The following is a 26292-nucleotide window of genomic DNA, read 5'->3' on the forward strand; positions in this document are numbered from 1 at the left end:
CCAGAGCCCCATCCGTTGCTGCAGTTTGTTGCTCGTGCTGTGCTGCGTTGTCCTATCCTTTTGACCTCCTGCCAGTCTGGCAGTACAGTTTACACCAGTTCAGTCCAGCACTTGGGATGTGCCACTCAGGCATCGGATGACCATGATGACTCGTGGTGCAGGACCTCATTGACCCTTGTCTGATTCGCCTCGACCCGACTCGAATCGACTCTGCTCAACTCGACGACATGATCAGACACCCTGGCTGCCTACCCCTCTGCCCCTCTTCGCCTTTAACCTCCTCTCCTCTCTTCGTGTTGTCCAAGGTGGGGTCCGATGCGGGAAATTTCGCAGGGCTGCTGCTGGCTGACGATGAAGGTGGATGCTCTTCAGGGTCTGAAGGAGGGGTAGACGCCCATCTCCGTCATCACTGCCCGTCTTGCTGCTCGAGAGAGGACACGGACGGACTGATTGACAGGACTAGACAGGACCGGACGGGGACGCACAATGACCTCGCAACGCATCGGAAATCGAATCGTCTACACGTACCCACTGGGGTCCCGTCCAGCCAGCCTGCCAGCCTGCCAGCCAGCAATCACCAGCATCAAACCGCCCGTCAAAAAGATCGTCAATCTAGCCGCGGACGGGTGGTACTGTCCTCTGTGCATGCGGTAGACTACGGTCTATGCTCTAGTAGACGTAAGACGGTTCCTAGTCTGATATCGAACGCTCCGACCTCCAAGCGCCCAACCCGGCGATGCTTCTAGGTCAGTGTCCCACAGGGCCCCCTCCACGCAAAGATACATGATACGCGTAACAGCATGTGGCTGCCTCTCAGCAAGTCGCCTGCAGATCCGACCGACCCTCTCCTTTCTGCTAGCAACATTGCCAGACTAATTCCGGCGAAATTGTCTCAATGGGCGGCCGCCCGTCCTCCTATACCGGACCACCCATGACATAATCCCGCCTGTTGTTCTACAGCACACACGACCAAAATAGGTCACCTAGATATCAAATCCGCCTTTTCCTCCTGTTACACCACAGTATGGCTACATGTGCCCCGCGGCAAACAAGCCTCCGCAGGGTCAGGCCCTGGTTCATGGTGTCCAGTCCTTTGCTGGAGGCACGCATGCTGGCATAATAGGGGACCTCTCCCTCCTCTCATGAGCACCACCCATATCGCTGCCACTCCAACACGTGTCTCCATCGAGGGGGCCACCGAGGAGAGGGACGCACCACGGCGTTCCCGCCGCCGCTGCCAGGATAGGGGTCTCAGACACGACGCCACCGCCTTGTCCCGTCTCACCACAGCCAGGGGCCACCCGGGAGCGTCCCCAACCCGCGCTTACGTGCCTCGGCCGAGTTGGAGGAACAAGCAATTGATGGGGCTTTTCCTGTCTCGCACACACAAGTTTGTATGTGCATGCTCGGTGCGCACACGCCCAGGGAGGCCCAGGAAGGAAAGTGAGACTGGGACAATTCATGCAGAACGAATCCAGTGAGCCTCTTCCTCGCAGTATCGTGCAACATCTTCCCAGCCTGGCTGGGCTGGCCAGAAACAGGGGCCCTCCCACTTGGATCCTCTCACCACACGCTCATGCGCGGAGAATTAACCCCCCATCTCACGCCACGCCGCGATAAGAGCTCATCGCAATTGCGGCACGACGGATCGATCCTGGATCCCCCCTGCCACGCACACCAGATAGGCTAGCCGTTGAGCGGGATAATTTGATGAGAATCCGGGCAAATACGATAGGATCGAAACGCTCAGCACACACATGGCCTCCTTTTTCACCACCCTTAGCCAATCTCCCATCTCCCATTTGCCTTTTGCCTTTTCTTGTGTGTTCGTCACACAAGCTCACCCGGCAACGCGCACAAACCAGCTCCTCTTCCAGTTACACTCCGGCTATCTGGTACTGTGGTCATGTCACACCAAGGGGGATGCCCGCCCGTGCTGCCCCTGAGATTCCGGGGAGACGAGGCCGGCCTGGGAGGGAGGGTCCTGCGGCGCGGGATCCTGATCACTTTCTTGGAAGACAGTCACGCATGTGCCTGCCAGTGTGATGTAGGCACTTGAACCGTATGCATCGCAAGAACACACCCAACCAACCAACTAAGCGGCGACAGCCTCGCACATATTATGTAGATATGCGCAGCTGTGCGAGGCGACCCGCGAACACCCCCGAGCAACAGCACGAACCCATCCCACATCCTCACCTCATCATGTGTGCCGCCCGGCATGTAGTCTACTATACTGCTATACTATAATCCAACTCCCCCCCTGACCGATGAGACCGATCCGCTCACGCTCGCGGGCGACGCGGGCGAGCTGTTCGCCGCCAGACTCCTCCCGCCCGCGCCGGCTAAGGCACTTCCCCTTGCCCTCCGGAGGCATCCGCCGCAGCAGCGTGCCGGGATACGCTTCCATCAGATGCGGCATTCTCCTCCCCCACGCCCTCTCACCGCCCACGGCCTCCAGCAGGGGCCAGCATCGTCATGTGCGTAGCATCCGGGAATAGTTTACAGACGGGACAAGCGCGCCTCTTTTATTCTTGTGTCCCATTGGGGACGGCTGCCCATTCACTAGGTTACTGTGTCGCCCTGGGTGCGGCCGCTCTGTCTCAGCCTCGAGGGCGTGTCTGCCCAGTAGCCAGTCCGTCTGGCAGTCTGACGTAACGTCAATCCAAGGCCTGGGAGGTCACATCGGGCCACGACATGGGCCCCCGTCCCGTGGACCCTCCCTGCGGTGCCCGGTTCCCCGGGTCGCCGGGCTTGCAGACCCCAAATAGCTGCTGTTGATAGAGACGTCCCACTTGCTGCTCCTATATTTCAGTAGTATGGCATTGTACTCCAGAGGTTGTTGCACGCAAGTATCGCGACTGCGCCAACCGAGAAATTAGGTGGGTAATAATAAAGCGGCTCCGAGGCTGTCGCTGAGGCTTTATTTTGCCAGGGGTGGTAACATGCCACAGCTACTATGTACAATACTGTCCTGTAGGGCGCGGGCGCATGAATCTCGATATCCCTGGGACGCATTGCCCCGAACAACAGGCAAGGGTCACTTGTACGGGACCTACGCTGGCGATCAGATGAACCAAGTGGATACAGCCCAGCCGATTGTCCCATCTGATCTCCCAATCCCCTAACCCCATTCTAGATGTGTCCATGGGAGGTCTTTTCAGGGCTGACGTCAAGTCGTCTCGGTGTTGTTAACGAGACAGGCAGGCCCGCTGGAGAGGTGAGGGTGGAGGTGTCGCAGCTCCGGGGACGGACCTGGTCTCCGTGCATGTGCACGTACTGCGCCTGATTATGATGCTGCGAGGACTTGCCTATCGGATGTTTTCATTGTGGCAGCTTTGCCAGCTGCGTATGGACTTTTACCAATAGCCTTTGTTTCAAGTATGTAGTAGGGCTGCCACGTCCGTGATGACGCCAAGGTCCTGACAACGGGTGAGACTTGGCCATTTCTGCCGAGACATTCCTCAAGGTTTGTGTTTACCAAATAGACCAAATGATTAGTGGATATATTTTATTCATTCATATGGAAGGCGTCTTTCACGAACGTCGTTGATATTAGCCCGCTTGATGCTCATTTAATATGTGCAAACCGTATTCCGCGGGCGGTCCTTTTGAGGATGAGTTGGGCGAGAGCCACGTGCAGACCGGTGAGCAGTGCCATGTCATACTAAAGAGTCGTCTCACAGCATACATGCGACTGGACGGTCCGCCCCCGGCCTTGTGGGTATGCCCCCTCCATTTGGGGACAGCAGAAGAGACGTACGCGAAGACGTCCAGCGTGAGCACGAGGCGGCATCAAGCTTGGACACCCAACGGGCGAGCCGCAGATTGCACATAGAGCCATGACCTCGTAGACTTTCATACCAGCTCTATGGCGCTTTCGAACATCGAAGCTGAAGGGAGTCGGGCTCACTTCCCGTCCCCCACAGAACTATCCCCCTTATGTATGTGCCTGCTTGCCTCCCACTGGCCTTTCAGTCCAAAGCGACATTGGTGTAGCCGGCTTCGTAAAGAAAGCTGGGGATGAAGTGAGGAAGACATCAGAGGAAGGTGCATGCCAGAAACCCGTACTGCCATCGTCCCATCTCGAGTCCCCTCGTAATCCTCATGACCAGAGCACCACCCCCAAACCTGCAGGCCGTGGCTCCTCACTCAGAATCCCAAAGCTATACCAGAACATACAGACAGACAGATAGATAGAGGCGCCGGCGGTCTGTGTTCCCGAGACAAGGGAGGGTGAGCACATACATATATTTTCCAAGGACGCGGCAGGACGTGCCTGACAGGTAGAGACTGCCCAACACCCGCGTCAGTGGCAGTTCAGCTCACAACCCCCCTCCGGGTGCCTCTCTCTAAGTCTCGCTTCCACCACTCCCACCACTTCCCTTCCGCCTTGGGAAATGTTCGGGTCAGAGACATACCCAATTCCGAGTGTCATCGTGGCTTCGAGCGCGGAGGGGTGGATGGGTTGGGGGGGGGGGGGCACGGGTAAGATAAGAGGACACTCATCGCCGGTAGAGTAAGCCCACGCGTGGATGGATGGTGTGTGCTTCCGAGACCTGCCCCCGTCCGAGGTCCTCGAAGAAACAGGAGGGGAGTATGGGTGGAGTGCAACATGTGTCATGGACGAAGCGAAGCGTAAGGCCCTGAAAGAAGACCGTTATTGAAGCCCTGCCTCAACTTGGGAGGCTTTCCATGCTCCTCCAGGAATGAGACTTGCGATGGGGCCCTTGAGGCGTAATAAAGGAATTAATCAGGAACCCGAACCGACTCACCACGTGACGGACTCAACCTGGAAAGTCCATCTGCAACCCTTTGGGCTAACGGTCTCCTGAACCAGAAAGTTACCTATGATATTCTGTGGCCCCGCCTCACTGGCCATTTCCTCCCCTACATCTCCATTTTGTCATCAAGTGTCCTCGCATCGTTCGTCTCATGATTCTGGAATTGCAGAGCCACTATGCAATCGCCTTGCGTGCCTCCTAATTCGTACTCTATACCAGCACGGCGGCGCCCGGTTATCGTCATAAGCTGTATTTGTCTTGTCTCTTTTCGTGATATCGTACACGTCTGCCGCTTGTAGATCTCGCACCACTGGAGAAAAACGAGCCCACTTTGCTGCTGCGTTGATCGAGCGAGGGCTCGCACCCCCCTGGCGGAAGTCCCTGTCCTCAATGGCTCCGCCTCACCACCTCACCCAGAGCACGCCACTGCTGATGCCGTTCATGCACACTATAATGCTTCCGCAACCTCCACAGCCTCCCCCTCACTGTTGCCGCACCTTGTACCCGGTGTCCGGGAGGTACAGGTGCCTGTCTGCGCCCTTGGCCGTCAGCACCACCATGCGGATGACGCCGCCCGAGCTGCCGTCCCACCGGATGGCCTCCTTGAGCGCCTCCTTGACGAAGGCGACCGCCTCGTCCTCGTTCATGCCCTCCTTCCAGTTCGCGTCGCAGTATCCGTAGATGTAGGTCGAGCCGGAGCCGCCGATCGAGTAGGCCTGCTTGTGGAGGGACCCGCCGAGGGGGATGCTGTAGACCTGGCCGCCGTGCCGCTCGTCCCAGCCCGCGATGATGAGGCCGGCTCTGTTAAACACAGGGGTTTGGTTAGCGACTTTGGTCCTCATGGCTTGCGGTATTTGGCAGAAAGGCAATCTCAGCCACGTGTGGGGTGGGTATCCTCCTCGTGTGTCCCGGTGAGACTTACGTCAACATGTCCTTGTTCGCATAGCAGAGCTCCTGGAACATGGCCGCGGCGGTCTGGGTTGTGGGTGTCTTGCCGTTCATCATGTGGAACTGGCCCAGTTGGTATTGCACGATGTCGGCGACGGCTTGCGTGTCGGCGGCGGAGCCGGACCGGCAGCACCAGATGGTGTCGTGGACGCGGGTCAGCTTGTCTGTCACTCGGTTCGCGATGTATGCGCCGGTCGTGGTTCGGGAGTCGGCGCCTGATGGGTAGACGGAGGGTCAGCTTTCTGATGTTTCGTACGTATGGGCTGCCTGCGGTGACAGGGAGGGTACAGCACAACGTACCGAGTATCACACCGTCCTTGAAGGTGACTGCCATACTGTTGCGCGCATGTTAGATGTGGGTTGTCTGGCATCGGTTCGGGCTGCTTACATCGAGGTACCGAGGCTGCAGAAACAGTTAGCATCAATCGCATTCCATGGAGCCAGAGTTGACCTACTTGACCTCGCCCGCCTTCAGCCTGTTCATATCAATGTGGATGCCATCTGCCGGCAAGGGAACGTCAGCATCCAAGCTGTAGACAACGGCTGCTGGGGGGGGGGGCAGGTACGTACCTTCGGACAGGTTTCCTGAGGTACCAAACTCCATGTTTGCTGTGACTGTCGAAATTGATGGCTCTTCGGGAAAAGGCGGAGGTCGAGGGTATCTGGGGTATTGCGTTTGTGGTTGAGATCTGGACGGTATGGAGGGGCGGAGGGCTTGAAGCTGGAGTTGGGATGGGCTGGGCCGGTGGTCGTCTAGAGCTCAGTTGCTGAAGCTCAAGGCAGCTCCGACGCGTTGGCTTGCCGCAGTCTCCCGGCAGGCAAAACACCGTCATGGCCCACACGTGATAACCCTGAGGGTCACCCCTTTCCATGGCCTGCTGGGAGGGCATGGGGATTCATTCTGCGCGCATCCTCATGCTGTTTCTAATTTTCATCGAATCGCAAGATCCTACGAATGAGCGTTGACTGGTTCTGAATAAGCTATTCTGCCCTTTCCGTATAGACGAGTCTCACTGATATCTGCCCCGCCAGAGCACGAGATAAAGACGGCAACTCTCAACACAATGCGGAAGGGGAAAGAAACGCTTGCAGACCAAATCGCCTGAAACAATTCTGTCTTACATGAGCCCAGTGTCTTGAAAATATGCAATATGCTGAACTGTATTCTATGCAATGCCGGCCCAAAGTGAACACCAGTGCTGATCGCACCACCCCGGAACTCCTATATAACTCATAACAGACCCGCCCTCATAGATAAATGACTGTAACCCCGCAGCAAGGTATACCGAAGCCGTCCGACATGACCCTTTACGCAGCGACGTGGCCCTCAGGCTCAGCCGCCTCCCTCTCCTTGAGCTCCGCCTCGCCCCCGCCGACCTTCTTGGCGGCGCCCTCCTCCGGGGCCGCCTTGCCGGGATCGTCGGCACATCCGCAGTCGTAGAAGTCGCCGATCTTGTTGCAGTCGAAGATGGGCTTCTTGAGTCTCTCGTTGACGATGTTGTGGGCGAAGCACAGCCAGCCGGCGGCGGCGTTGCGGCTCGACACCTGGGGCGGGTACTTTGCGATCAGCTTCTGGAAGTGGCCCGCGCACTCGCCGCACGGGTACAGGCGCGAGAAGAGGGTGATGAAGGTCTTGAGGGCGACCTGGTCGTCGGGCGTGGGCTTCTCGGGGAAGCGCGCCATCATCGTGTGGAGGAACTTCCACGTGGCGTGGCCGAGCTCGCGCCTGTGCGGGAGTAACGTCTGTCAGTTGCTTGCGCAAAGAACGGTAGGATACTTGGGGATGCGCAGGGTAGGAGCATACTTGGCCGTCTCGTTGCCCAGCCGGGGCGCAATGGCGCCACCCTTCAAGATGTTGTCGCCCAGCCCAAAGTCGACCTCGCCAGGGGACCAGCCCGAGTTCTGCTGCTGCTTCAGGCTCTCTGTCGAGTCGACTGGGAAGTTTGCGGCGGCATAGTTGTCAGCGGCAGACTGCGTGCCCGAGGACATGAACCATGTGAATGTGAGGAAGCCGAAGAAGACCAGCAGGATCGTCAAGGTCAGATGCTGGCGGCGTGCCATTTCGGTTGCTTTCGGTGGTGGGCTGTGCTGCCTGCGCTGGACCGATAAGTGCGAGCAAGCAAGCAAGGAAAGATGTTCGAAAAGAATGTCGAAGAAGAGGAATAGTGATGTAGCGCGGGGTTCAGAAAAGAAAGAATGGCAAGAAGATGAAGTGGTGGATGGTGGATGTTTCGTGGCGAGACTTGTCGAAAATAGGCGGATCGTCGGGGGTTGCGAAGGTGGAGGATCGCCCACTGAAACCGGCCGAGCACACACGCCTAGCTCGGATGCTGCCGAGGTGTGGGGTTTTGTTTCTGCAGGTAGATACCAGTCTACACGGCAATTAGGCTACCTTTGATAAGTACTAGGTACACAATATCAAGGGTCCTCTGAAGAAGTGAGCTTCTTTATTTCTGTGGAGAATAAGAGCGAAGGGAATTGATGAGGCTTTCTACGTGTACAGTAGACTCTTATCAAGAAGACAGCTGGGCGGCATTCCAGTCATTCGTCCTTGGCCAAGCAATTAGACTGCACATGCGAAGGAGTGTTCCTCGTCCGACACGCTGTGGTTAATCGATTGCAGGGGCTGAACCCCTGAGGGAAAACAGCCCAAACCAGAACACTCGTCCGACTTGTGGGCAGACTTCATTCTTACTGTATCCTAGCAAGCCAAACCAGGGCCGTCACCTTATTGAAAATGCACCTCCCGTGATAGCTTCATTCGCACACACCAAATTATCGAACAGCTGATGGTATCCAGATATCGAGGACATCCTGCATCCTCTCCAATGGATCCACCACGATCCAAGCAGAAACTGAAAAGTGCACACTGGCGTGTTCTCTCCCATGAACAATGATCACTCCCCACCCGCCTCAACACGCCTCACACCTCAGCACAACACCCCCAGCCTCCAGCCTCCTCACCGGCCCAAACAGCATGTCCTCACACCTCTCCCTCGCCGCCCCGAGCACCGTCCACCCGCCGGCCCAGCCGGGCCTCACCGACACCGTCAGCTCCCGCAGGCCCTCGAGCCCGACGAGCCCCGCCCACACGGGGCCCCAGATCCGCTCCACGTAGTCGGCCACGTAGTCGGAGCCGTAGATGAACGTGTACGTCACCCACTCGAACCGCACGCAGCGCACGCGCGACAGGCTCGCGGCCGGCGTCGCGGAGAGGAAGTGCTGCAGCGGGCACAGCCTGTCGAAGTGGAACTGCGCCTGCGCGTACAGTTCTGGGAGGGACTCTGCGTATCTGGCGGGGCGGGGGTGCTGTCAGTAATTGTCAAGACAGGAAAGGAGGGGGGGGACGAGGGGGTCTAGAGGCTGCCCGGCCTCGTCGACTCACATCTGCTTGTTCGTCTGGAGCAGGGCGATGCCGTTGATGTTGCTCGCCAGCGAGTGCGCGATCGTGCACGGCCTGGGCGTGATATTGTTCTCTGCGTCTTCTTTCGCGTGGCTACGGATGTCTCTCGTAGAACGGCGGACATGGCATGACCGGCCCTCGCCAAAGAAGTACTGCCGGTATATCAAGACCCGCACCTCGGCCGGGAAGCACGCGAGGTCGCCGAGCATGTCTTTCTCGTCCCCACCGTCAGGAACATCCGAGTCGAGGCAATCAGAATCATATTCCTCTTCAAGTTCCTCTTCAGGGGTTTGATCGAGGTGTCCCCGCCCGGACTTCTCATCGAGCTCAGGCACCATTCTTCCTTGCCCAGCACAAGTTGGGCTGCTCTCGAGGCTGAAACCGAGCACAAGGATTAGAGACGAAATCAACAAGACAATCATGGCGTGGAGACCCGTGCTCGAAAACGGTCTCCGGGACAAAGGCTGCGATGCCCCCTTTCAAAGGCGCCGTCCTGTCCATCAAGGTTCCCTCGCGTGGTCATCAGGGTTCCTGTGAGTGATGTGTGCTTGCATGAGGACACCCTCGAAAAGACCGGTCAATTCTCGTGACATGTTAAAACCGCGGGATGGTCTGCTGCGGTTGTTATCTGGCGATTGCAAGGCTAGTGGGAGCCAAGCTGTGCTGCTGTGGCAGGTTGTAGTAGGTTGCGGGATGACGATCCGCATTGAGAGCACATCCTCACGCACAGCTGGATTGTGAGCTGTTTTGCATCTTAACTCCTGTCACTCGCGTTCGAAGCTTATGTTCATTTTGATCGTTTGCCAATGTGCGAGTACAATATTTAAGCTATTAATTCTACTATTCAAATTAATCTTCAATATACATTTATGAATAAACTATAATGTTATCACAATGTATTTGTTAATGTAAAGAATTAAAGCCTAAATCTCTTGCAAGACTAATGTCTGCTTTTACATCAAAGTCTTTAGCTATCACCACAGGCGGAGCAGCCGGAACTGTGAGCGCGACCGCAGGTCTGGGTGACGGCTCGTCTTGAAGCAGCGTCAGGTCACGGCGGCGGTTATTAGCAGGACAAGAGGGACTCTTATATATACTTCTCTATAAAATCAAGACAAAAAGCAGTTGGTTAGCGGGTGTTTTATTGAAGTGTACAATGAATGCCAGAAAGTCTACTCACCTCATCGGAGGACAGCGACCATCTGCGGTTCAGATTGACGCCAAAGAGGGCTCTGCAACACATAGGACTCGTTAGTCTCCCCCTTTACTAAGAATGGGCAAAAAGTTGGGAGGGCTCACGGGGCAGTGATGCGGGCAAAGGTGTCATATCCAGCCTCAGCGCCAATGCAATACTGGAAGTTTTGCGACTTGCTGACCGAGGCTTGCCCGTGGATTCGAAGATAGGTATCGATCGCAAGGTCGATCTGTAGACACCATGAGCACTCTCACAATTGCAAGGCGGGGGGGGGGGGGGTTAGAAGGCTTGTATCGCGAAAACCTGTGATAAGATTCGCGGCTTGGTAATAACACAATGACCTACCACCGCGCTGGGTACCGCCCACTTGGAGTCGAAGACCACACCGAACGTAACCATGGGTGTGCTGCGATGGTGTCCTTTGTGTCAGCGCACACGGAAGGGAAACGCCCCCCGGGGGGGGGGGGGGTCAGGATGATTTTGTCCTCACAGGTGAAGTTCGACGACGCCATCCGCCGTGACCTGCCAGTTGAGCTTCATGGAGCTGTCCGCCTTGCCGTCGGATGTGGAGAACGACGGCTTGTCGGGCTCGTGCTTGTCCGGGTCGAGGTACGCCTCCTTGTCGGCGGGGTACCGCTGGGAGTGGTCCCATTTGGCGACCGAGAAGTCGATTCGCGCGTCTCTGGCGAGCACGGGGCAGAACGTCAGTCCACAGCTGTAGATTATTATAGCCGGCTGGCTAAGCTTGAAGCAACGGGGAGTAGTGGGCAAATAAATGTAGGCAGCCACTCACGCATCGATCGTGACCCGGCCCTCGACCGAGGAGACTAGCTTGAACTCTGGGCCGATGGTAACGATTCCTGGAATCTTGAAGCTCGCCCCGATGGGTGCAATGCCTAGAGATGCTGTCATGTGATGTACTGACCACGATTTACTAGCAGGTCTCGACACCAACACCGACGCAGCCAGGCATGGTGGCAAATTGCAAGACGTTCCACAAGGGTAGATGTCTCTGTTATATTCCATGACCCTTCTTCTGCATACTCCTATACATGCCTGCAAGAGCTAAATCAACAACGGTTTCCACCGACATAGTTGTCTCGGGTGATGGCTGCCAGTCCATCGCCGACAAATACCGCATAACTCTTGCAAATTTCATTCGCTGGAACTCCGTTGTTGGGAGTGATTGTAAGTCGCTATGGCTGCAAACTTACGCTTGTGTTGGTATTATCAAGGCCGCAAAGTAACGATGCTCGAGAGAGCACTTCAGAGCAAGCTTTGCCAATTCTGAAGATCCGGCCGGCTAGCCTTTTACGTGAACAACAATCTTGCCTTTAGCCCTTCCTCCCCTCAGCTTTTTGTAAGCTTCCTGCACTTGATCAAACGTAAAGACTGAGTCAATGACTGCTCTCGCCTTCCCCTCCCCCATCCACCGTCCAATTTGCTCGAAGAAATTTCGGTCGTTCTTCTGCTGCACGAAGTAGAATGCGGGGCGCAGCTGCTTGACCGGGGTGGAGAAGATGCCGGAAAGCGACATGTCCGCGCCGACACCAACCAAAACGAACGTCCCCCCGGGTTTCAAGTATCGCTTGCTGTGGTCACACAGCTCAGTGGTTTGGCGAATTGGATGCCCCACGTCCCTGTCCCGCCACTTCCGCCGTTTATGAAGACCCTCGCGCCGGCTCGGAGGGTGCTTGGCATGAGGGACTGGTAAGCCGTCGTCGCGGCTGTGCCCACCGCCGCCGCGTGATCCGGGTCGACCCCCTCTGGCAAAGGCGCGACATTCGCCATGGGGATCACGCAATACTGGCTGAGGGTGCCTCTCTGGTTGATCATAGCATAGCCGCCGAAAACGAGTTGTTCCTCCTCGAAGGAGGTATTGGATGGATGGATGGCGGAGTAATGCCAAGTCCTCATAGTTTTTGCCATTGTCGCGATTATTCTGTTGCTTTACGTGCTCATGCAGCTGCAAAGAATAAAATTACAATAGCGGAAACATTGACAACGTAAATAAAGCAGGAAGTGAGATTGCGAACTTAGACAACACCACAGCTTCACTGAATACGCGTTTAGAGGTGGGGCGGAGTTTCGTGTTCGGGTGGTAGTCCTGGAAAAGTTTCCGCGATCGTGCCGATTCCGATCGTTGACCGGTTCTGAAATACCAAGTCTCCGAAGACAGCAATCGGGTTTTAATCTACCGTTGCGAACCGAATGGAGATGAAAAATTCGTAGAAATAGAAGCCACACGAGTGAAGATCCAGTTCAACGCCTTAGAAAACCTCTCCTCACACTCATACGCTGACGCAACAGCTATTACACACAAGATTCATCAGTCAAGTTAGCGGACATACATCACGGAAAATAAAAAAAGGGGAGGCATCGAAGACTAGACTCGACGGAATTGAAAGTTGAAGAACAAGTCGAAAATCCAGCCGGAGGAGCTGATGCGAGATCCCTTGCCCTTCCTCCACATCGCCCCAGGGTCCTGACACCATCACTATCTGGTCGGAGTTTGAACTTTGCACCCTCGCTAATGTTGAACAATTACAGTCTCTTTGGGCGTCTACCCTACGAGTTGCGCCAGGAGGTTCTCATTGCAGTTGATTAATCTGACTACTGATCCTCCAAGTGGTGTTGCTGTCAAGTCAATTCAGTCCATCAGCTTCAACGGGTCACTGGCATATTTCATCCGGCAATTCTATTCCCATGTGCAGCACCTTCCGAGCCGCAATTCGGGGCAGCCTATACTTCGATTTGTCTCCAAGGAGTAGCATTATTCCCCGCAATTCTACGTTCAATGGCAATGCAACTGGCGACTTGTCGTCGTCACACGGGGAATAGATTTGGCGACCGCACCAACATCCATGTCTACCGTTTTGGAGTCGTAGCTCCCCGCGGGGTAGAACATAATGTCTCCCCATTGAGCACGCATTTATAGACAGCACTTGGGACCTATATCACCTTGCATAGGGTCAATCGTTCAAGTAAACAACATAATAAGTCAGACCAATACAGTTACACACCCGCGACAATGACACCATATCTAGAGGAAGCCAAGACAGACGTGCCCGTGCTCCCGGACACTCACTCCGGCATACCAACATTCCTCTTGGAGAAAGCCCGCGATGTAAAGAAGACTATCTTTGAAACGCGGACCAAGCCACTTAACGAGAGGCAGAGACTTCCAGTGATCCCACAGGGCATCGACAGGGACAAGTTCTTCGAGGCTCTGGATGAGTTGCGCAAGGAGTTAGGGTCGGAGCACGTGGAGGTGAACGACAAGCCCCTGAAAGATGGATGGTGAGTTCCAGCCGTCCTTCGCGCGGCCTCCTGTGATTCACAAGGCGAAGACACTGACAGCAGTCTAGGTACATGGAGCGTAGGTGATATCTTCGTTCACGGTGGACAAGCTGAGACGTCGAGGGCGTGCTGACCCGGCTTTGCTGCCAGACCCAAACACCCACGACATGATGACCATCCTCGACGAGGAGGAGTTCGTCGCCTCGGCCATGGCCTACCCAGGCAGCACGGAGGAGGTCCAAAAGGTCGTGCGCTGGGCAAACAAGCACCTGATCCCCATCTTTCCTATCTCCATGGGCCGAAACCGTATGTGCTTCCCCCCTCAGACCCGTCCCAGGCCTCGCCATCACCACCACCTCATCCAACTAACCATGGGAACAAAGTGGGCTACGGCGGCGCAGCCCCCCGCGTCCGCGGCTCCGTGACGGTGGACCTAGGCCGGCGGATGAGCCGCATCCTCGACATCAGCGCCGAGGACTACACGTGCCTGGTGGAGCCGGGCGTGAGCTTCTACGCGCTGCACCAGGCGCTCCGGGACCGCGGGCTCGAGGAGCGCATGTGGGTGGACACGCCGGACCTGGGCGGCGGCAGCATCATCGGCAACACGGTCGACCGCGGCGTCGGGTACACGCCCTACGGCGACCACTGGGCGTGCCACTCCGGGCTCGAGGTCGTGCTGCCCACGGGCGAGGTGTTCCGCACGGGCATGGGCGCCATGGAGGGGAGTAACACGTGGCAGGCGTTCCCGTATGGCTATGGGCCGTTCTCAGAGTGGGTTTCCCTTCGTGCCGTCTGACGAACGGAAGTGGCTGATGATGTTTAGTGGTCTCTTTTCCCAGTCCAACTTTGGGATCGTCACCAAGATGGGCATGACGCTGATGCCGAACCCAGGAGGGCATGAAAGCTTTGTAGGACCAGACTGCTTGTCCATGTTTCGGATGTAAGTCGCCTGCTAACTGCCGCCTCAGATGTATACATTCCCGAAAGAAGAGGATCTCACGCAACTCGTAAGAACACCCCCCCCCCCCCGGTCCGTCAACTGCTTGAGCTCACCACAACTCATCACCACCCCAAACAGATCGAGATAATCCGCCCCCTCCGCATCTCCATGATCCTCGAGAACGTGGCCCAGCTCCGGCACGTAACCCAGACCATAGCAGGCCGCGGCCACCCGCGCACAAAGTACTGGTCCGGCGAGGGCCTCATCCCGCCCGAGGTGATCCACAAGGCCGCGGCCGAGTCGCCCCTGGGCGACTGCACCTGGATCTACTACGGCATGAGCTACGGGCCCGAGCCGATCCGGCGGTACAAGCTGGACATCGTCGACAGGGAGTTCAAAAAGGTGCCCGGGTGCAGGAGGGTCGACCCGGCCACGCTGCCGCCGGATGAGTACTTCTGGGCGAGGGACAGGGTCGCGGCTGGAGGTGAGTCTCTCCTGGTCTCTCTCTCTCATTGATATTGCCTCTCCATTCACAACCACCCTCTGTCTAACCCGTCATCACTATAGTCCCCGACATCCAAGAACTAGCCTGGGTGAACTGGGTCCCCAACGGCGCGCACATAGCCTTCAGCCCCATCGCCCCCATCCGCGGCGCAGACGCGACGAACCTCTACAAGCTCGCGCGCGAGCGCCACGCCCAGTTCGGCGTCGACGTCTTCCCGGCCTTCATCGTCGGCCTCCGCGAGATGCACCTGATCGTCGAGCTCGTCTACGACCGGCACTCCCCCGCCTCGCGCGCCGCGGCCCTGGCCTGCCTGCGCGCCATGGTCGACGACGCCGCCGCCCTGGGCTACGGCGAGTACAGGACGCACCTCGCGCTCATGGACCAGGTGGCCGGCACGTACGGGTGGGGCGGCGGCGCGCTCGCGAGGTTCAACGAGCGCGTCAAGGACTGTCTCGACCCGAACGGGATACTGGCCCCGGGGAGGTGTGGGATCTGGGGCGCGAGGTACCGCGGGAGGGGGTGGGAGATGACTGGGGCCGAGGGGGAGACGAGCGAGGGGGCTGGTGTAGGTGGCGCCGGGGAGGGTGCATCTGGTTGAGAGGCGTCAGTCTGGGATGTGATTAGCTCTGTCGTTTTCCAGTGAGATTATGCCAGAATCCAACGTCGTCCCAGTCGTGAACGGAATTACACAGATCGTGTACACAGCAAGTCACAACAATGTCACTCCCAGCTCTTCTTCAGCATGGCATCACTCAAGGCAACGCACACGACCAGAAAAGAAGAGAACAAATCTCCGGCAATGGAGAAGATCAGACACCAAAAATTGGCCCCGTGTTGACCCCCCGGAGGGAGTGGACACATGACAAGGGGCCCCGCGCCGTGCAATGGGTGCCCTGCCTGTCACACGACTGGCGGACTTTTTGATCTCCCGTCGTGAGGCTATGTAAGTATGCAGAAGGAAGAAGGAGAGCAGGAAAGACCTGCCAAGGACTGAGTTGTCTCTTAAACTTGGGCCTGGGCATTCGGAGCGGGTGGAGTGAATGAAGTGCCGTGTTTCTTTGTCTGGCTCTTCACTGCGGAGCTCATGATAGCCAGGAACCGAAAACGATGCCAGGATTTGTGTCCACCGGCTGGTGAAAACAAAGGCAAGGGGACTCGAGGAGGACTCGAGCCTCCATGGTCCATTTGGGCCTTCGTGAGGCTCAATTGAAGGCGTGCAATAGGAGAGGCTTTTTGCCTGAACATGTCATACTCGCGGGACAGCCAAGCTCAGGCGATGGAGTGAGGTGACTTTCATTAGAAAAAGGAAAATGAAGCCAGGATATAATATAATAGGAAGCAATGCAAAACAGGTATCTAAAAGCCCCTTAAACATCAGGAGACCAGCTTCGTCGCGGCCGAGCTGCACGGAAGTGACACAGAAAGGAGAAAACAAGACATTAGCCCTCCTCTCCTGGAAAGATTCGACAATTAGACATGGAAAAACATTACTCGCGGGTATAATCTCGTCAAGGACTTCATAAGGACAAGTGTCTCCTAAGCGTCTCATCGTACGCCTCTCACCCAGCCGCCGCCGCCGCCCTCTAGGCCTCGGCGTGGTGCCCGGCCGCCGCGTCCTGGCCGGGCTTGGGCTTGCCACCGCCCAGGCTCATCTGCTTGAACCGGTGTGGGTCCTCGACAATGTCCCACGCGGCCTCCTTCTTGCTCTTCCAGTGCTTGCGGCCTCCGTACTCGCCGTCGCTGTCCAGCCGGCTCTCGTCGCTGCTGCTGATGCTGCTCGAGTCGGGGCTCCGGTTCTGCACCAGCTGGATCCCGCCGCCCTCCTTCTTCTTGATCTGTCGCTGCTGCTCCTTGAGGTCCTGGCACTCGTCATCCTCCCAGTGCATCACCACTACGCCGAGGCCAGGGAAGTTGCGCTCGAGGAATTCGCGGAGGTTGGGCAGGATGCGCTTGTCAGGGCGATAGGTCCCGCTATCGTTATCGATGACAAGCTGGTAGTGCCGCGGGTCAGCTGGCGGTTGAGAATGTGGTGGGCCGCCGGGGAGGTCTTCGGACGGATGGGTGGGCTCGCTGGGGTCCGGCTCGCCCTGGTGCTCCGGGGCGTCTGCCTTGGCGAGACGGCGAATGAAGAATTCACCCGAGCAAGCGATGTAGGTCGCCACGTCCGAGTGCATGGTATGCTTGGACAAGAAGTCGATCCCGAATTCCTTGCCCGTCTCGGTGAACCTCAGCAATCCGTCCAGAGTGAGCACGTAGGTGAAGACGCGGCCGCCCTCATCGAAATGGGCCATGCGCAGGAATTGCAGCGAGGCCTCCTCAGTGCAAGGCTTGAACTGGCCCCACTGTGTCGACTGGCTGAAGCTGTAGATCCGGTTGTGTTGCTTGTGCAGGGCCTTGTGCAGGACCTTGCCGCGGAGGCCCGTGGCCGTGAACATGCTCCCGACCCACGAGCTAAATTCGACATATCTATGGTACAGATGCTCCGGCACGGGCCCGGAGAGCTGGAGCTCGTTCGCTTGGAAGCTGTGGTGGGCAGTCAGCTTTCCTGTGCAGGCAGGTCAGAGTTGGTTGCGGCAGTGGTTAGACTTACTCATATTTCTGGATCCTCTTCTCGCCTGACTCGGCATCATACTCGACTTCGTCCTGTGCCTCGTCTTTGTTGACCTTGATGCCCATCAACCTGCCCAGCAACGGACTGAAGTGCTTGAAGAATATCGATGGCCCGATGGTATACATCTGAGAGCCCTTGCCCTCGGAGGGCCCGATGACATCAATTTTCAAGTTGAGACGCCCGGTCATGCTCGTGTTTTTGTCGATGGTACTGGTGATGGCCTTGAAGAAATATGCGCGCTTGCTGGCCATGCGCTTCTTGATATCGAACCACTGGCCCTCTGGGCCTAGGCTCCAGCCCTCTGCAATTGAGTTGGTCTCGAAGGTGACATTGCCCAGGCGATCATCGTGATCGGGGTAGTCCTCATCAAAGAGACGGCACTTGAGCTTGAAGCCGCTGGACGGAACATTTGCGACAACCCATTCTTCCTCCCACACCGGCTCGCATGTTGTGCGGATTGTCCTCGTCCTCCAGCTGAGGGCCGGATCCTCCTTGTGCCTCTTCGGGATCGGGGCGGTCAAGGTAGCCTGGATATAAGGATCACATCGCTGGGTTGAGAGATCGGCGGCTGGCAGATTCTCTGCGCGGTTGAAGATGATCCTGATGGTCCAGCCGGAGGGGAAGTCGGGCAGAGGGGTTGGGTCATAACCTCCGGGCGGGTGGGCCTTGTCCTTAAGCTCCTCCTTCTTACCGGTGACCTTGTGTTTCAGGCCGTGGATGCCCTTCTCGTCGTGGTCGTCACCTTCGTCCGCGGGTGGCGGACTTGCAGGAGCGGGAGCAGCGGGTTGCGCATCGGGACTCTGCGGGCCAGTGCTGCCGTCCAGGGGTACGGTCGCCTCAGCTGGGGCGGGACCAGACATTGTTTGTCCCGCGATCTGAGATTGCAGGTAAGGCTTAGTGTGCTTGAGGGCAGATTATCGCCACGCCCTGTTCGTGTGCTGGCTCTGTACTGTGCAGTACGGAGCACGTGTGGCTGGACGCTTGACTTGACTTGGAGCAGACGGAACAACCACAGCACGATGACGACAATCGGCAGTCAAACAAGCCTGTCGACAAGCCTGCGGGAGGGGTGGAGAATCCCTGTGATTTGCTTGGGTGTCGCTGGTAATGGCACAGTGTAGGGCCAAGACCTGTCAAGTGTCTTGGTACGAGCAGTGCTGTGCGACGGTTGGATCGCCAAGGCCGGAAGATCGACGACCTGCTTGTCCTCCCTCGGACTCGAGACCTGGCTGGCTTTGGTGTTTCTCTGTCGCTGGGGGCTTCCGGAGCAGAGTGTCAGATTGTGCGCGCCGTGAGGAGAAGTTTCGTGCGTCCACCGAACTACTGGGAGGCTGTCGAGTGGATCGGAAGGCAGGCTTGGCGGTGAGGAACCCGGCCCAGATGGCTGGCTGGTTGTCTCGACCCTTGCTGCTTCAGCTGCTTCGGACGTGCGCCCGTTCTCGAGGGAGGGGTTTCCAGTCGATTACATTCAGTCGGATCAGAACAACGGCAACGGATGGAGCAAGGCAAACCAAGGCAGTTTTCCCAGAAGAACCAGAGGGGACGAGAATTATATTGTACTTGTAGGTGGGATTACTTGGTATGTATGGGGCAGCAGAAGCAGAAGAAATGGGTCAAGGGTAGGTCGAGATAGCTACGGAGTGGGTTGTAGAGAGGGCTGTGCAGAGGCCGACTTTTGATCAGGGCCTGTCAAGAAGCTGGCTGTGCTGGGGAGGGAAGCAGGGGAAGCAGGGGCAGAGGGGCAGGAAGGGGGTGAATTCGGGATGGTCGCGATGCTGTGTGGTGCCGAATTCCGCCTGACGTCATTTCTGGCTGCCGTACAGCCGTCTGGACTAGCGTTTGTTAGCATGTGTCAGCTTTACGCTAACAGCTTGTGAGCACAGGATGGACAGTCCCACGCTAAGAAACAGCAGAGCCCCACCCAGTCCGGGTTGTCGACCTTGACAACCTTGCAGTGTTGATCGTCCCATACATATCAGTAGTTTTCTGATTTATGCACGGGCCTTTGTCCCGAGTGTGCTTCGAGTGCCGTATGATGCGAAATATCTCTCACAATTGCTTGGACTGAAGTCAGGGTATAGATCAAATCGTGGCTGACCTGTCAACTGGTGGTGGCGAGCTCTTTCGAAAGCCGCTCCCTGCTTTGAGTTTTGCAACTCAAGCAAACGTACGTACCGGCAAGAGAAGGGCTGCTGTCAGATCACCTCTTGAGTCTTTTGCACCATGGTTCACATTTGTTCACAGGACACAGGAGTCTATCCGAGGGAAAAGTTCCGCCAGAGGTCGTCAGATGCAGGTGCAGACATAGCCCAGTGCCAAAACCGAGTTTACCTAGTTATCTAAGGATGGCTGCTCCGAGAAGAGGCGACAGTGGGTTGGGTTCATTACAGGTCAATGTTCATCAGTTCTTCGCAAGTGACTTTGGTCAGGTCTCTTCAGGACGTTCTCATCTTCATTCATCAAAGCGAAACATTAAATTGGTGACTGTAGCTGCTCTGTCAAAATCGTTTTTCTTGACCCGAGCATGCTGTGTCACTTCGTGAACACAGATTTCGTAGTTCAACCGATCTCGATCCCTCAAGACCTCTTCCGGTTTCGTCAAAGTAATCACTGGCCTAGCAAAAGAGCCCCCTGACCCCCTACCCCCAAACAAACACCAACCCCGGCTTAAAATGGGAACATGGACGCGTCTGAGAAGGAGTTCGATGGGCCTGAAGACACACTGTAAGGACGTTAGACATTGGCGCCTGTAAGACCTCGGGATGCGTAAGCCAGGAACTTCCTGGAAAATGTCGCCCTGGACCAAACAGAGTGCTCCCAATGTTCAAACCTCAGGCTAGGCTATGTCTCCTGCACGGTGACTTTGAGGTTGATTCGGTGGGCCTCGCACCTTTTTGACAGGCTGTCGAGCAACACCAGACCTGGCGGCTCCAGAAGGACTAGTTTGAGTGTTCTCAACCCCTCGATCATAGGGAAGTTCTTAGCCAATGCTTCAGCGGTCTCACTGGCAGGTATCTCTTTCCCGCTCGAACCCCGGTGATCTTGGTCCCACGAAGAGTCCAAAATACGACACGGGTTGCTGGGCCAGTTGCGACTCCCTTCAATGAGTGTGAGATGGCGCAGGTTCCATCGGCTTTGTGAGGTTTGTTGACTGCGCCATTTCATCCAGTGCAGAAACTCACCAGGACGCAAGCAGAGCTCAGTGCCGCCCTTGTTGAACAATCTTGTGATGCCGACGGTCAAATGTGAGACGGCTGGGATGGCTGAGTGTTTAAAAGACCTCCAAATGGGCGCCGCAGGCGTCGAGAGACCACCGACCCAAGCCAGATGGAGGTGGGGAAGCATGTCGTCTCTGATTTGCTTAACCTGAAGGAGGGCCTTGACATGGGGCGGAAATGGCATGGGAAGCTCGATTTTCTTTGAGAAACACCAGATACAACCAAGACAATGCATGAATCCTGGGCGACGCCTGTAGGGAACGCAGACACAGCTGGAGGTATCGATTTTGTAAATTTGAATCCGGATCTCGGCTGGAAGTGACATGAAAGGAAAAATGTCTCGCCTTGGGGTTGAGAGGGCTCCGCCCTGATCGTGCTCCAGTTGATTGGGTGCCATTTTCCCGATGTTGTGGGTGGCACTTCGAAACGAGGTGAGTATTGAACAAAGTGAAATGTCCCGAGGTGGAGATTTTGAGAGTTCGCGATGGCAGCTGAGTTATATACAAAGCGTTCTAGGTGTCTGGTTTGGCTGAGCTAAATAAGACTACCTAGATAGACTATTTGTTATCTGCAGTGGCCTAGAACATGGTTGAGATGCTCATGTGATTTTGCTCCATTACACCTCAAAATTAGCCCCCTATGTTCAATCTAGACGATTGGAGAAGTGAGTGAGATTGGTCTAGAAGATACACGTCGCTCAGGATGTTGTGCCACAAGCTGCCTTGCTGATAGCAGTGAATACATTCAGCAAGCATAGTAGTGGTCGATGCCTTGTGTACAGGTCTTAATGATTCTTTGTTTCAAAGATAGTAATTTCAAGATGGGGAGTGGGGAAGTCGCATTTCTAGGCGCTAACGCATCCGCGAGTTGTGAAAAACAAAGTCACCTTATTAAAATGTTCCTGTTCAGATTCAAAGAACGAATAAGTTGTGTGTTTCTGATGGAATGGGTCTGTCTTGGCCCTCTCGGACGGAAGCGAAGTGTTTGGGGTGCTGGGCGCCGCGCAGCCACTGCTTCAACATTTGATAATCAACTTGCTCGTTTAGATTATCTCTAACGCTGTAACTAAGCCTAGCATATCTGGATAGCTGCAGCATAAGGTGGTATGATAAAGAAGTTGGATGATTTTAGTGTCATCTTAGCTTCCGCCAGTGGGGCGCTGTGATTTTGCAGCAGTACAATTGTGATTTAATCTATTCGCCTTTGTTTGGCTTGTTCAGCTTGCTCGTGTGCGAGGAGGTGAGGCATCAGTCTTGCTCAGAAAGCTTTCCATCCCCTAGAACAGGTAACAAAAACAATTATACATGTTTCACATCGCAATCAGAGGGTGTGTCAGGAGACATACACGCATTGTGATTAGGGCGTTTGATTTCTTTTGTTGTGCACCAGGACTTCTCATGCACAGCTGTCACAACACAACAGCCTAGCCCTAACTATACACAATTATCTCAACAGTGATAACCCTCAGATGACTGCATGGGAGTCATCAAAATGACTTGATCTTTGCTCTGTGCATAGAAGGACCCGTCAGTTGCCCATACAAATATGAAGATAACCACTGAAGCCCCCATTCCTCGTAGTCTCCCATGTGCTGCTTGGTATCTGCCCGAGATGAACAAGCCCAGCTCTAAACAGCAGGTCGTCGTCCGCTCCAGTCGTTCCAAGGCTGGGTCAAGATACTGCTCATGCTCAGGGTGGCATGCAAATCCATTTTCTCAGCACATTTCACCTCCTCCAGCCGCACGGTGATGATAATATTCTCAGCCAGCCATGCGGACAACTTGATTGTCCTGAAGACGGAACCACTCGGAAACCTTTTCTTGGCCGTATGGGCAGTATCCGATTCTGCCGTCGATTTCGCAGCTCTCACATCGCTCAAGGAATGCCTTTACAGCCTCCTCGCCGGCGTGGTCTTTGAGCACGATCCTCAAGGAATCCAGACCAGGAACGACAGAAACGTCTGTGAGAAAGCGATCAGGACCGTAGGAAACATCAACGGGGGTCCGGTATGGTGGTTGCCGATTTGAGAATGGCTCATTTGCCTCCACCAACGTCAGTTTCTTCAGGCTCCACGGGTGGAGATGGGGTCGCAGGCTGCGCCATCGAGTCCACCTGAGCAAACGGTCCAATGGTTCATAAGAGGACTGCTTCCTGGGACGCGAGACCGGACGTGTGAACCGGAAGCTGAGGCTGTTGATGTAAGGGACGACCTGGCGTTTGAAGCATTCCCACTCCAAATCGCGCTGAAATTGTTGCCGTGGGTGAGCATCAGTCCACTCGAAGTGGTACCTTCCAAACAGATGCGGGATGAGCTCGTCTCGGATGACCTTGACCCTCATGAGAGCTCTGATGGTGGGAGGGAGTCCCGGGGAGGCCTTCCTGTTACTGAGACGGACTTCATCTGGCATGGCAGAATCGTAAACCATGAGTCGAATCTCGGGGAGAAGAGACATGAAGGGGAAAGAGTCCTCTGGAGGCGAGGGGGTAAGTGAAGGCGGAGGGCCGGCAGCAGGCGGAGGGGCAACCTTCTTGTGAGTTCGCCGTCTCTTGGCTCGGGCCATGTTGCAGAGTTGGTAATATTCTATCTGTCGGGGTTTCTGTTCCGATGGATGAGCAAAGGTAGGCTGTTGATGGGCAAGAAATGTAGATGAAGCTGCAGGGAGGGGGAAATCCAAAGGTTTTTAAGTAAACACCAGGCACTGCATGGAAACCCCGCCGTGGTTGCCTGGTCTTTCAGCAATGGGACGCGTTTGACCGGTCGCGCGTGGCACGCGATGTGGTGGATTGTAAACAACAAGCTGGAGGTGACCTCACACGCCTACTGACCTACTTGACAGCTGAGCCTGGAGCAAGATGTGTAGTATCTAATGTCACGGGTAACCTCGAGACTGGATTACAGTTTTGCAACAGAATCATTGGTTTCTATTGAAGATCTAATTTCTGAACTTTTGGTGGCTGCTTGGCCATTCGATCATGATCTGAGGCATCTCTCCACCTGCTTCCCAAACCATCCTCAGGCTATGAAGCATCCTTTATGGTGTCCTCGGCAAAGCAGCTCTCAGGCTGCTCCTGTGAAACTTTCCCCCTTTTTGAGTTCCATGGTTCAGATATGCCCACAGTCAAGTGAAGGCTTCCTGACAAAGGATGGCAATATTGTACACAAACCCCCTGAACGCCAAGCCAAGTGCTTCCCGAAACTAGGCAGAGGTTTCTTTTCAATTCGCACGACTTTCGTCCCAGATTGTTTGCCGATCAATGTGACCAGCATTAGGTTTCACCACGGGATGCCCGTCGCTGGCTGGTTGTAGAGGTGAAGCTGCCATGGAAATAACTGTCTTGCTGTGATAAGGGGTTTGCACCCCCAAAGCATGTCATCCTTCACTTGCCGACTAAACTGAACCAGCGTCCTCAAATACTTCGTAGTCGTCGCCAGACTCAGACTGAGGATCAGAGTTGCCATTTGGATCAACCTCGGCCGGGTCGAAGTCGAGGTCGGAGCCCAAGTCGGAATCAGAGTCAGAGTCCTCATCATCTGAAGATTCCGAAGGCTCAAAGTCGTCGTCCTCGTCCCCGTCGTCTTCGTCATTGGATGGTGGGTTGCTGCCTTGAATGACAGCAGCACAGAAGTCCATGCCCTCAGGGATGTATGCAAACTTGGGGTTCGCCCAGTCACGGATACCAGGGGTCTCCATGAACGCATTATCGGATCCGATCGTGGACTTGCAAGAGACTTGGCCCAGCGGGAGGGGCCACCTGGGGGCTCGATTGTTGAGGAAGGCGAGTAGACTGGACTCGGGGATAGTGGCACCGCTCTCGAAGTCGCTGTTGTCAATCTTGAATCCCTCCAACTTCATCTTCCCGCTTGCAGAAAGTCGATGCAGCAGGTTCTGGCTGACAGACCACCTGCGGAAGCTCAAGTGGCGCAGTACGGGGCCGTATCGGATCAAGAATCTCGAGAGGAGGAAATCCAGCAATGGGACGCGTCTCGCAGGACCATCTCGCAGGTTTAGGCGGGTAAGGTCGAGTAGTTGGATATCCTCACTGAACAGACATTGATCTAAGGCGTCCATGAGTGCGTCAATTCCGACCCTCGGGTTGGCCTTTTCAAAGCAGAGGCTGATCTCTTCGAGCCCGCGAACTCTGTCCAGGCATGCACCAAGCATGGCCCAGCAGGTTCTCTCGAAACCTCTAGCCCAAGGCCGCCGGATGCGTGTATCTGTGGGAAGACCCAGACACAGGTCAATTGTCTTGAGGTACTTGAACGAGAGGCCGTGCCTGTACCTGATGCGCTTGATGCTGGACGAGTCGCCATAGGCCTCGTCGGCCCAATGCAAGTGCTTGATCGTCTGCCTAAGACGGGTCAGAGCGGGAAGCAGGACGGTAAACAAGCCGTCGTTCCTCTGATAGTCCTGGATATCGGAACGGATGTCCATCTGAAACAAATAGGCCACGAACTTGTATTCGCAAGTGGAGTTGGACAGGATGTGGTATGCTGGCATGGGTCGAGAGGTGAAAGTGTCCAGTTTAGGCAGGGATTCAAGTGCTCGGTAAAAGACAGGAAACCACTCGCCGAGGATCCTTGAGCGCTGCAAGTCAATGGCGTCCTTCTGGGGGTCATCTTCTTTAGGGGTAGATGGTAGCCAGAACAGAGATGATGCAAGGTTTGACAAGTCAGGGAGAGTGTGGCTGTTGTCGTGTTGAACTGCGTCAACCAGCTGGCGTCCACGATTGCCATGATACGCCGGCATCGCGTCGTTGGCTGTCTCAATGAATACGTTCTCATCCTCTGCCAGCTCAAACCATACTAGCTCCTTCACATGGACAGCTAGCCTGGAAGTTGAAGCGACATTGCAGAAGGCCACGCGGTCTACCCTTGCCTTCGAAATGTGTGCCCGCCGAAAGACGAGAGGGTTGAGGATCTGCTCGAATTTGCCGCAGACGACGCGTAAGGACTTGTGGTCTTCCTGAGACAGTTTGTTGAACACCTCGTCCATGATCTCCCGGGGCAAGTCCATGATGCACGTCTTGCGAATTGTGTTGTTTTCTGGATAGTTCAGAAGGAGGTCAGCAAGAGGTTCAGCAAGAAGTGGAAGTGCCTTCTTCAACAGAGGAAGACAATTCAGTCAAGGAAATCGAATATAGGGTCTCGTGTTAAAAGAAATGGGGAATGGATCTTTTACCTCTTGCCTGCTGCTTTGAGTCTCGCATGGCCACTTTCTTCACATCCTTGTAGATGGTGTCCACAGCCATTTGTGGGTCCAACTCACTGTTGACCTGGTTCATCGTCTCTTTCTCGCCTCCGGCAAGAAGCCCAGTCGCGAGGCAATTCGCGAGCTGCTGCTTGTCTTCACGCTCCGACGCGGTGCGCGGGCGCGACTCTGGAGCCAT

General features: G+C 55.7%; 8 protein-coding genes across 8 annotated transcripts; 1 reads left to right on the top strand and 7 right to left on the bottom strand.

The window, feature by feature from the left end:
* Nucleotides 1–5266: 5266 nt before the first annotated feature.
* On the bottom strand, nucleotides 5267–6336 carry INS49_007621 (uncharacterized protein; the record flags this gene model as incomplete). The annotated part of the gene is made up of 6 exons (XM_043168369.1): nucleotides 5267–5585; nucleotides 5707–5947; nucleotides 6033–6067; nucleotides 6121–6135; nucleotides 6188–6233; nucleotides 6303–6336. 6 exons carry the CDS (start codon nucleotides 6334–6336, stop codon nucleotides 5267–5269), a joined length of 690 nt encoding a protein of 229 aa, XP_043026049.1.
* A 704-nt stretch (nucleotides 6337–7040) lies between these two features.
* Nucleotides 7041–7793, bottom strand: INS49_007622 (uncharacterized protein; the record flags this gene model as incomplete). The annotated part of the gene is made up of 2 exons (XM_043168370.1): nucleotides 7041–7458; nucleotides 7537–7793. The coding sequence occupies 2 exons, from the start codon at nucleotides 7791–7793 to the stop codon at nucleotides 7041–7043; spliced, it is 675 nt and encodes a 224-aa protein (XP_043026050.1).
* An 852-nt stretch (nucleotides 7794–8645) lies between these two features.
* Nucleotides 8646–9473, bottom strand: INS49_007623 (uncharacterized protein; the record flags this gene model as incomplete). The annotated part of the gene is made up of 2 exons (XM_043168371.1): nucleotides 8646–9024; nucleotides 9118–9473. 2 exons carry the CDS (start codon nucleotides 9471–9473, stop codon nucleotides 8646–8648), a joined length of 735 nt encoding a protein of 244 aa, XP_043026051.1.
* Nucleotides 9474–10816: 1343 nt separating this feature from the next.
* INS49_007624 (uncharacterized protein) lies at nucleotides 10817–12259 on the bottom strand (the record flags this gene model as incomplete). The annotated part of the gene is made up of 5 exons (XM_043168372.1): nucleotides 10817–11045; nucleotides 11124–11226; nucleotides 11655–11662; nucleotides 11764–11922; nucleotides 11967–12259. The coding sequence occupies 5 exons, from the start codon at nucleotides 12257–12259 to the stop codon at nucleotides 10817–10819; spliced, it is 792 nt and encodes a 263-aa protein (XP_043026052.1).
* A 1102-nt stretch (nucleotides 12260–13361) lies between these two features.
* Nucleotides 13362–15673, top strand: INS49_007625 (uncharacterized protein; the record flags this gene model as incomplete). The annotated part of the gene is made up of 8 exons (XM_043168373.1): nucleotides 13362–13630; nucleotides 13699–13709; nucleotides 13781–13936; nucleotides 14014–14401; nucleotides 14454–14538; nucleotides 14599–14637; nucleotides 14709–15054; nucleotides 15159–15673. 8 exons carry the CDS (start codon nucleotides 13362–13364, stop codon nucleotides 15671–15673), a joined length of 1809 nt encoding a protein of 602 aa, XP_043026053.1.
* A 985-nt stretch (nucleotides 15674–16658) lies between these two features.
* INS49_007626 (uncharacterized protein) lies at nucleotides 16659–18546 on the bottom strand (the record flags this gene model as incomplete). Its single annotated transcript, XM_043168374.1, has 2 exons — nucleotides 16659–17598; nucleotides 17666–18546. 2 exons carry the CDS (start codon nucleotides 18544–18546, stop codon nucleotides 16659–16661), a joined length of 1821 nt encoding a protein of 606 aa, XP_043026054.1.
* A 4118-nt stretch (nucleotides 18547–22664) lies between these two features.
* Nucleotides 22665–23465, bottom strand: INS49_007627 (uncharacterized protein; the record flags this gene model as incomplete). Its single annotated transcript, XM_043168375.1, has 1 exon — nucleotides 22665–23465. One exon carries the CDS (start codon nucleotides 23463–23465, stop codon nucleotides 22665–22667), a length of 801 nt encoding a protein of 266 aa, XP_043026055.1.
* Nucleotides 23466–24293: 828 nt separating this feature from the next.
* On the bottom strand, nucleotides 24294–26292 carry INS49_007628 (uncharacterized protein; the record flags this gene model as incomplete). Its single annotated transcript, XM_043168376.1, has 2 exons — nucleotides 24294–25948; nucleotides 26172–26292. 2 exons carry the CDS (start codon nucleotides 26290–26292, stop codon nucleotides 24294–24296), a joined length of 1776 nt encoding a protein of 591 aa, XP_043026056.1.

Source organism: Diaporthe citri (genome assembly GCF_014595645.1).
Source record: "Diaporthe citri strain NFHF-8-4 chromosome Unknown scaffold_3, whole genome shotgun sequence".
NCBI classification, from domain to species: Eukaryota; Fungi; Ascomycota; class Sordariomycetes; order Diaporthales; family Diaporthaceae; genus Diaporthe; species Diaporthe citri.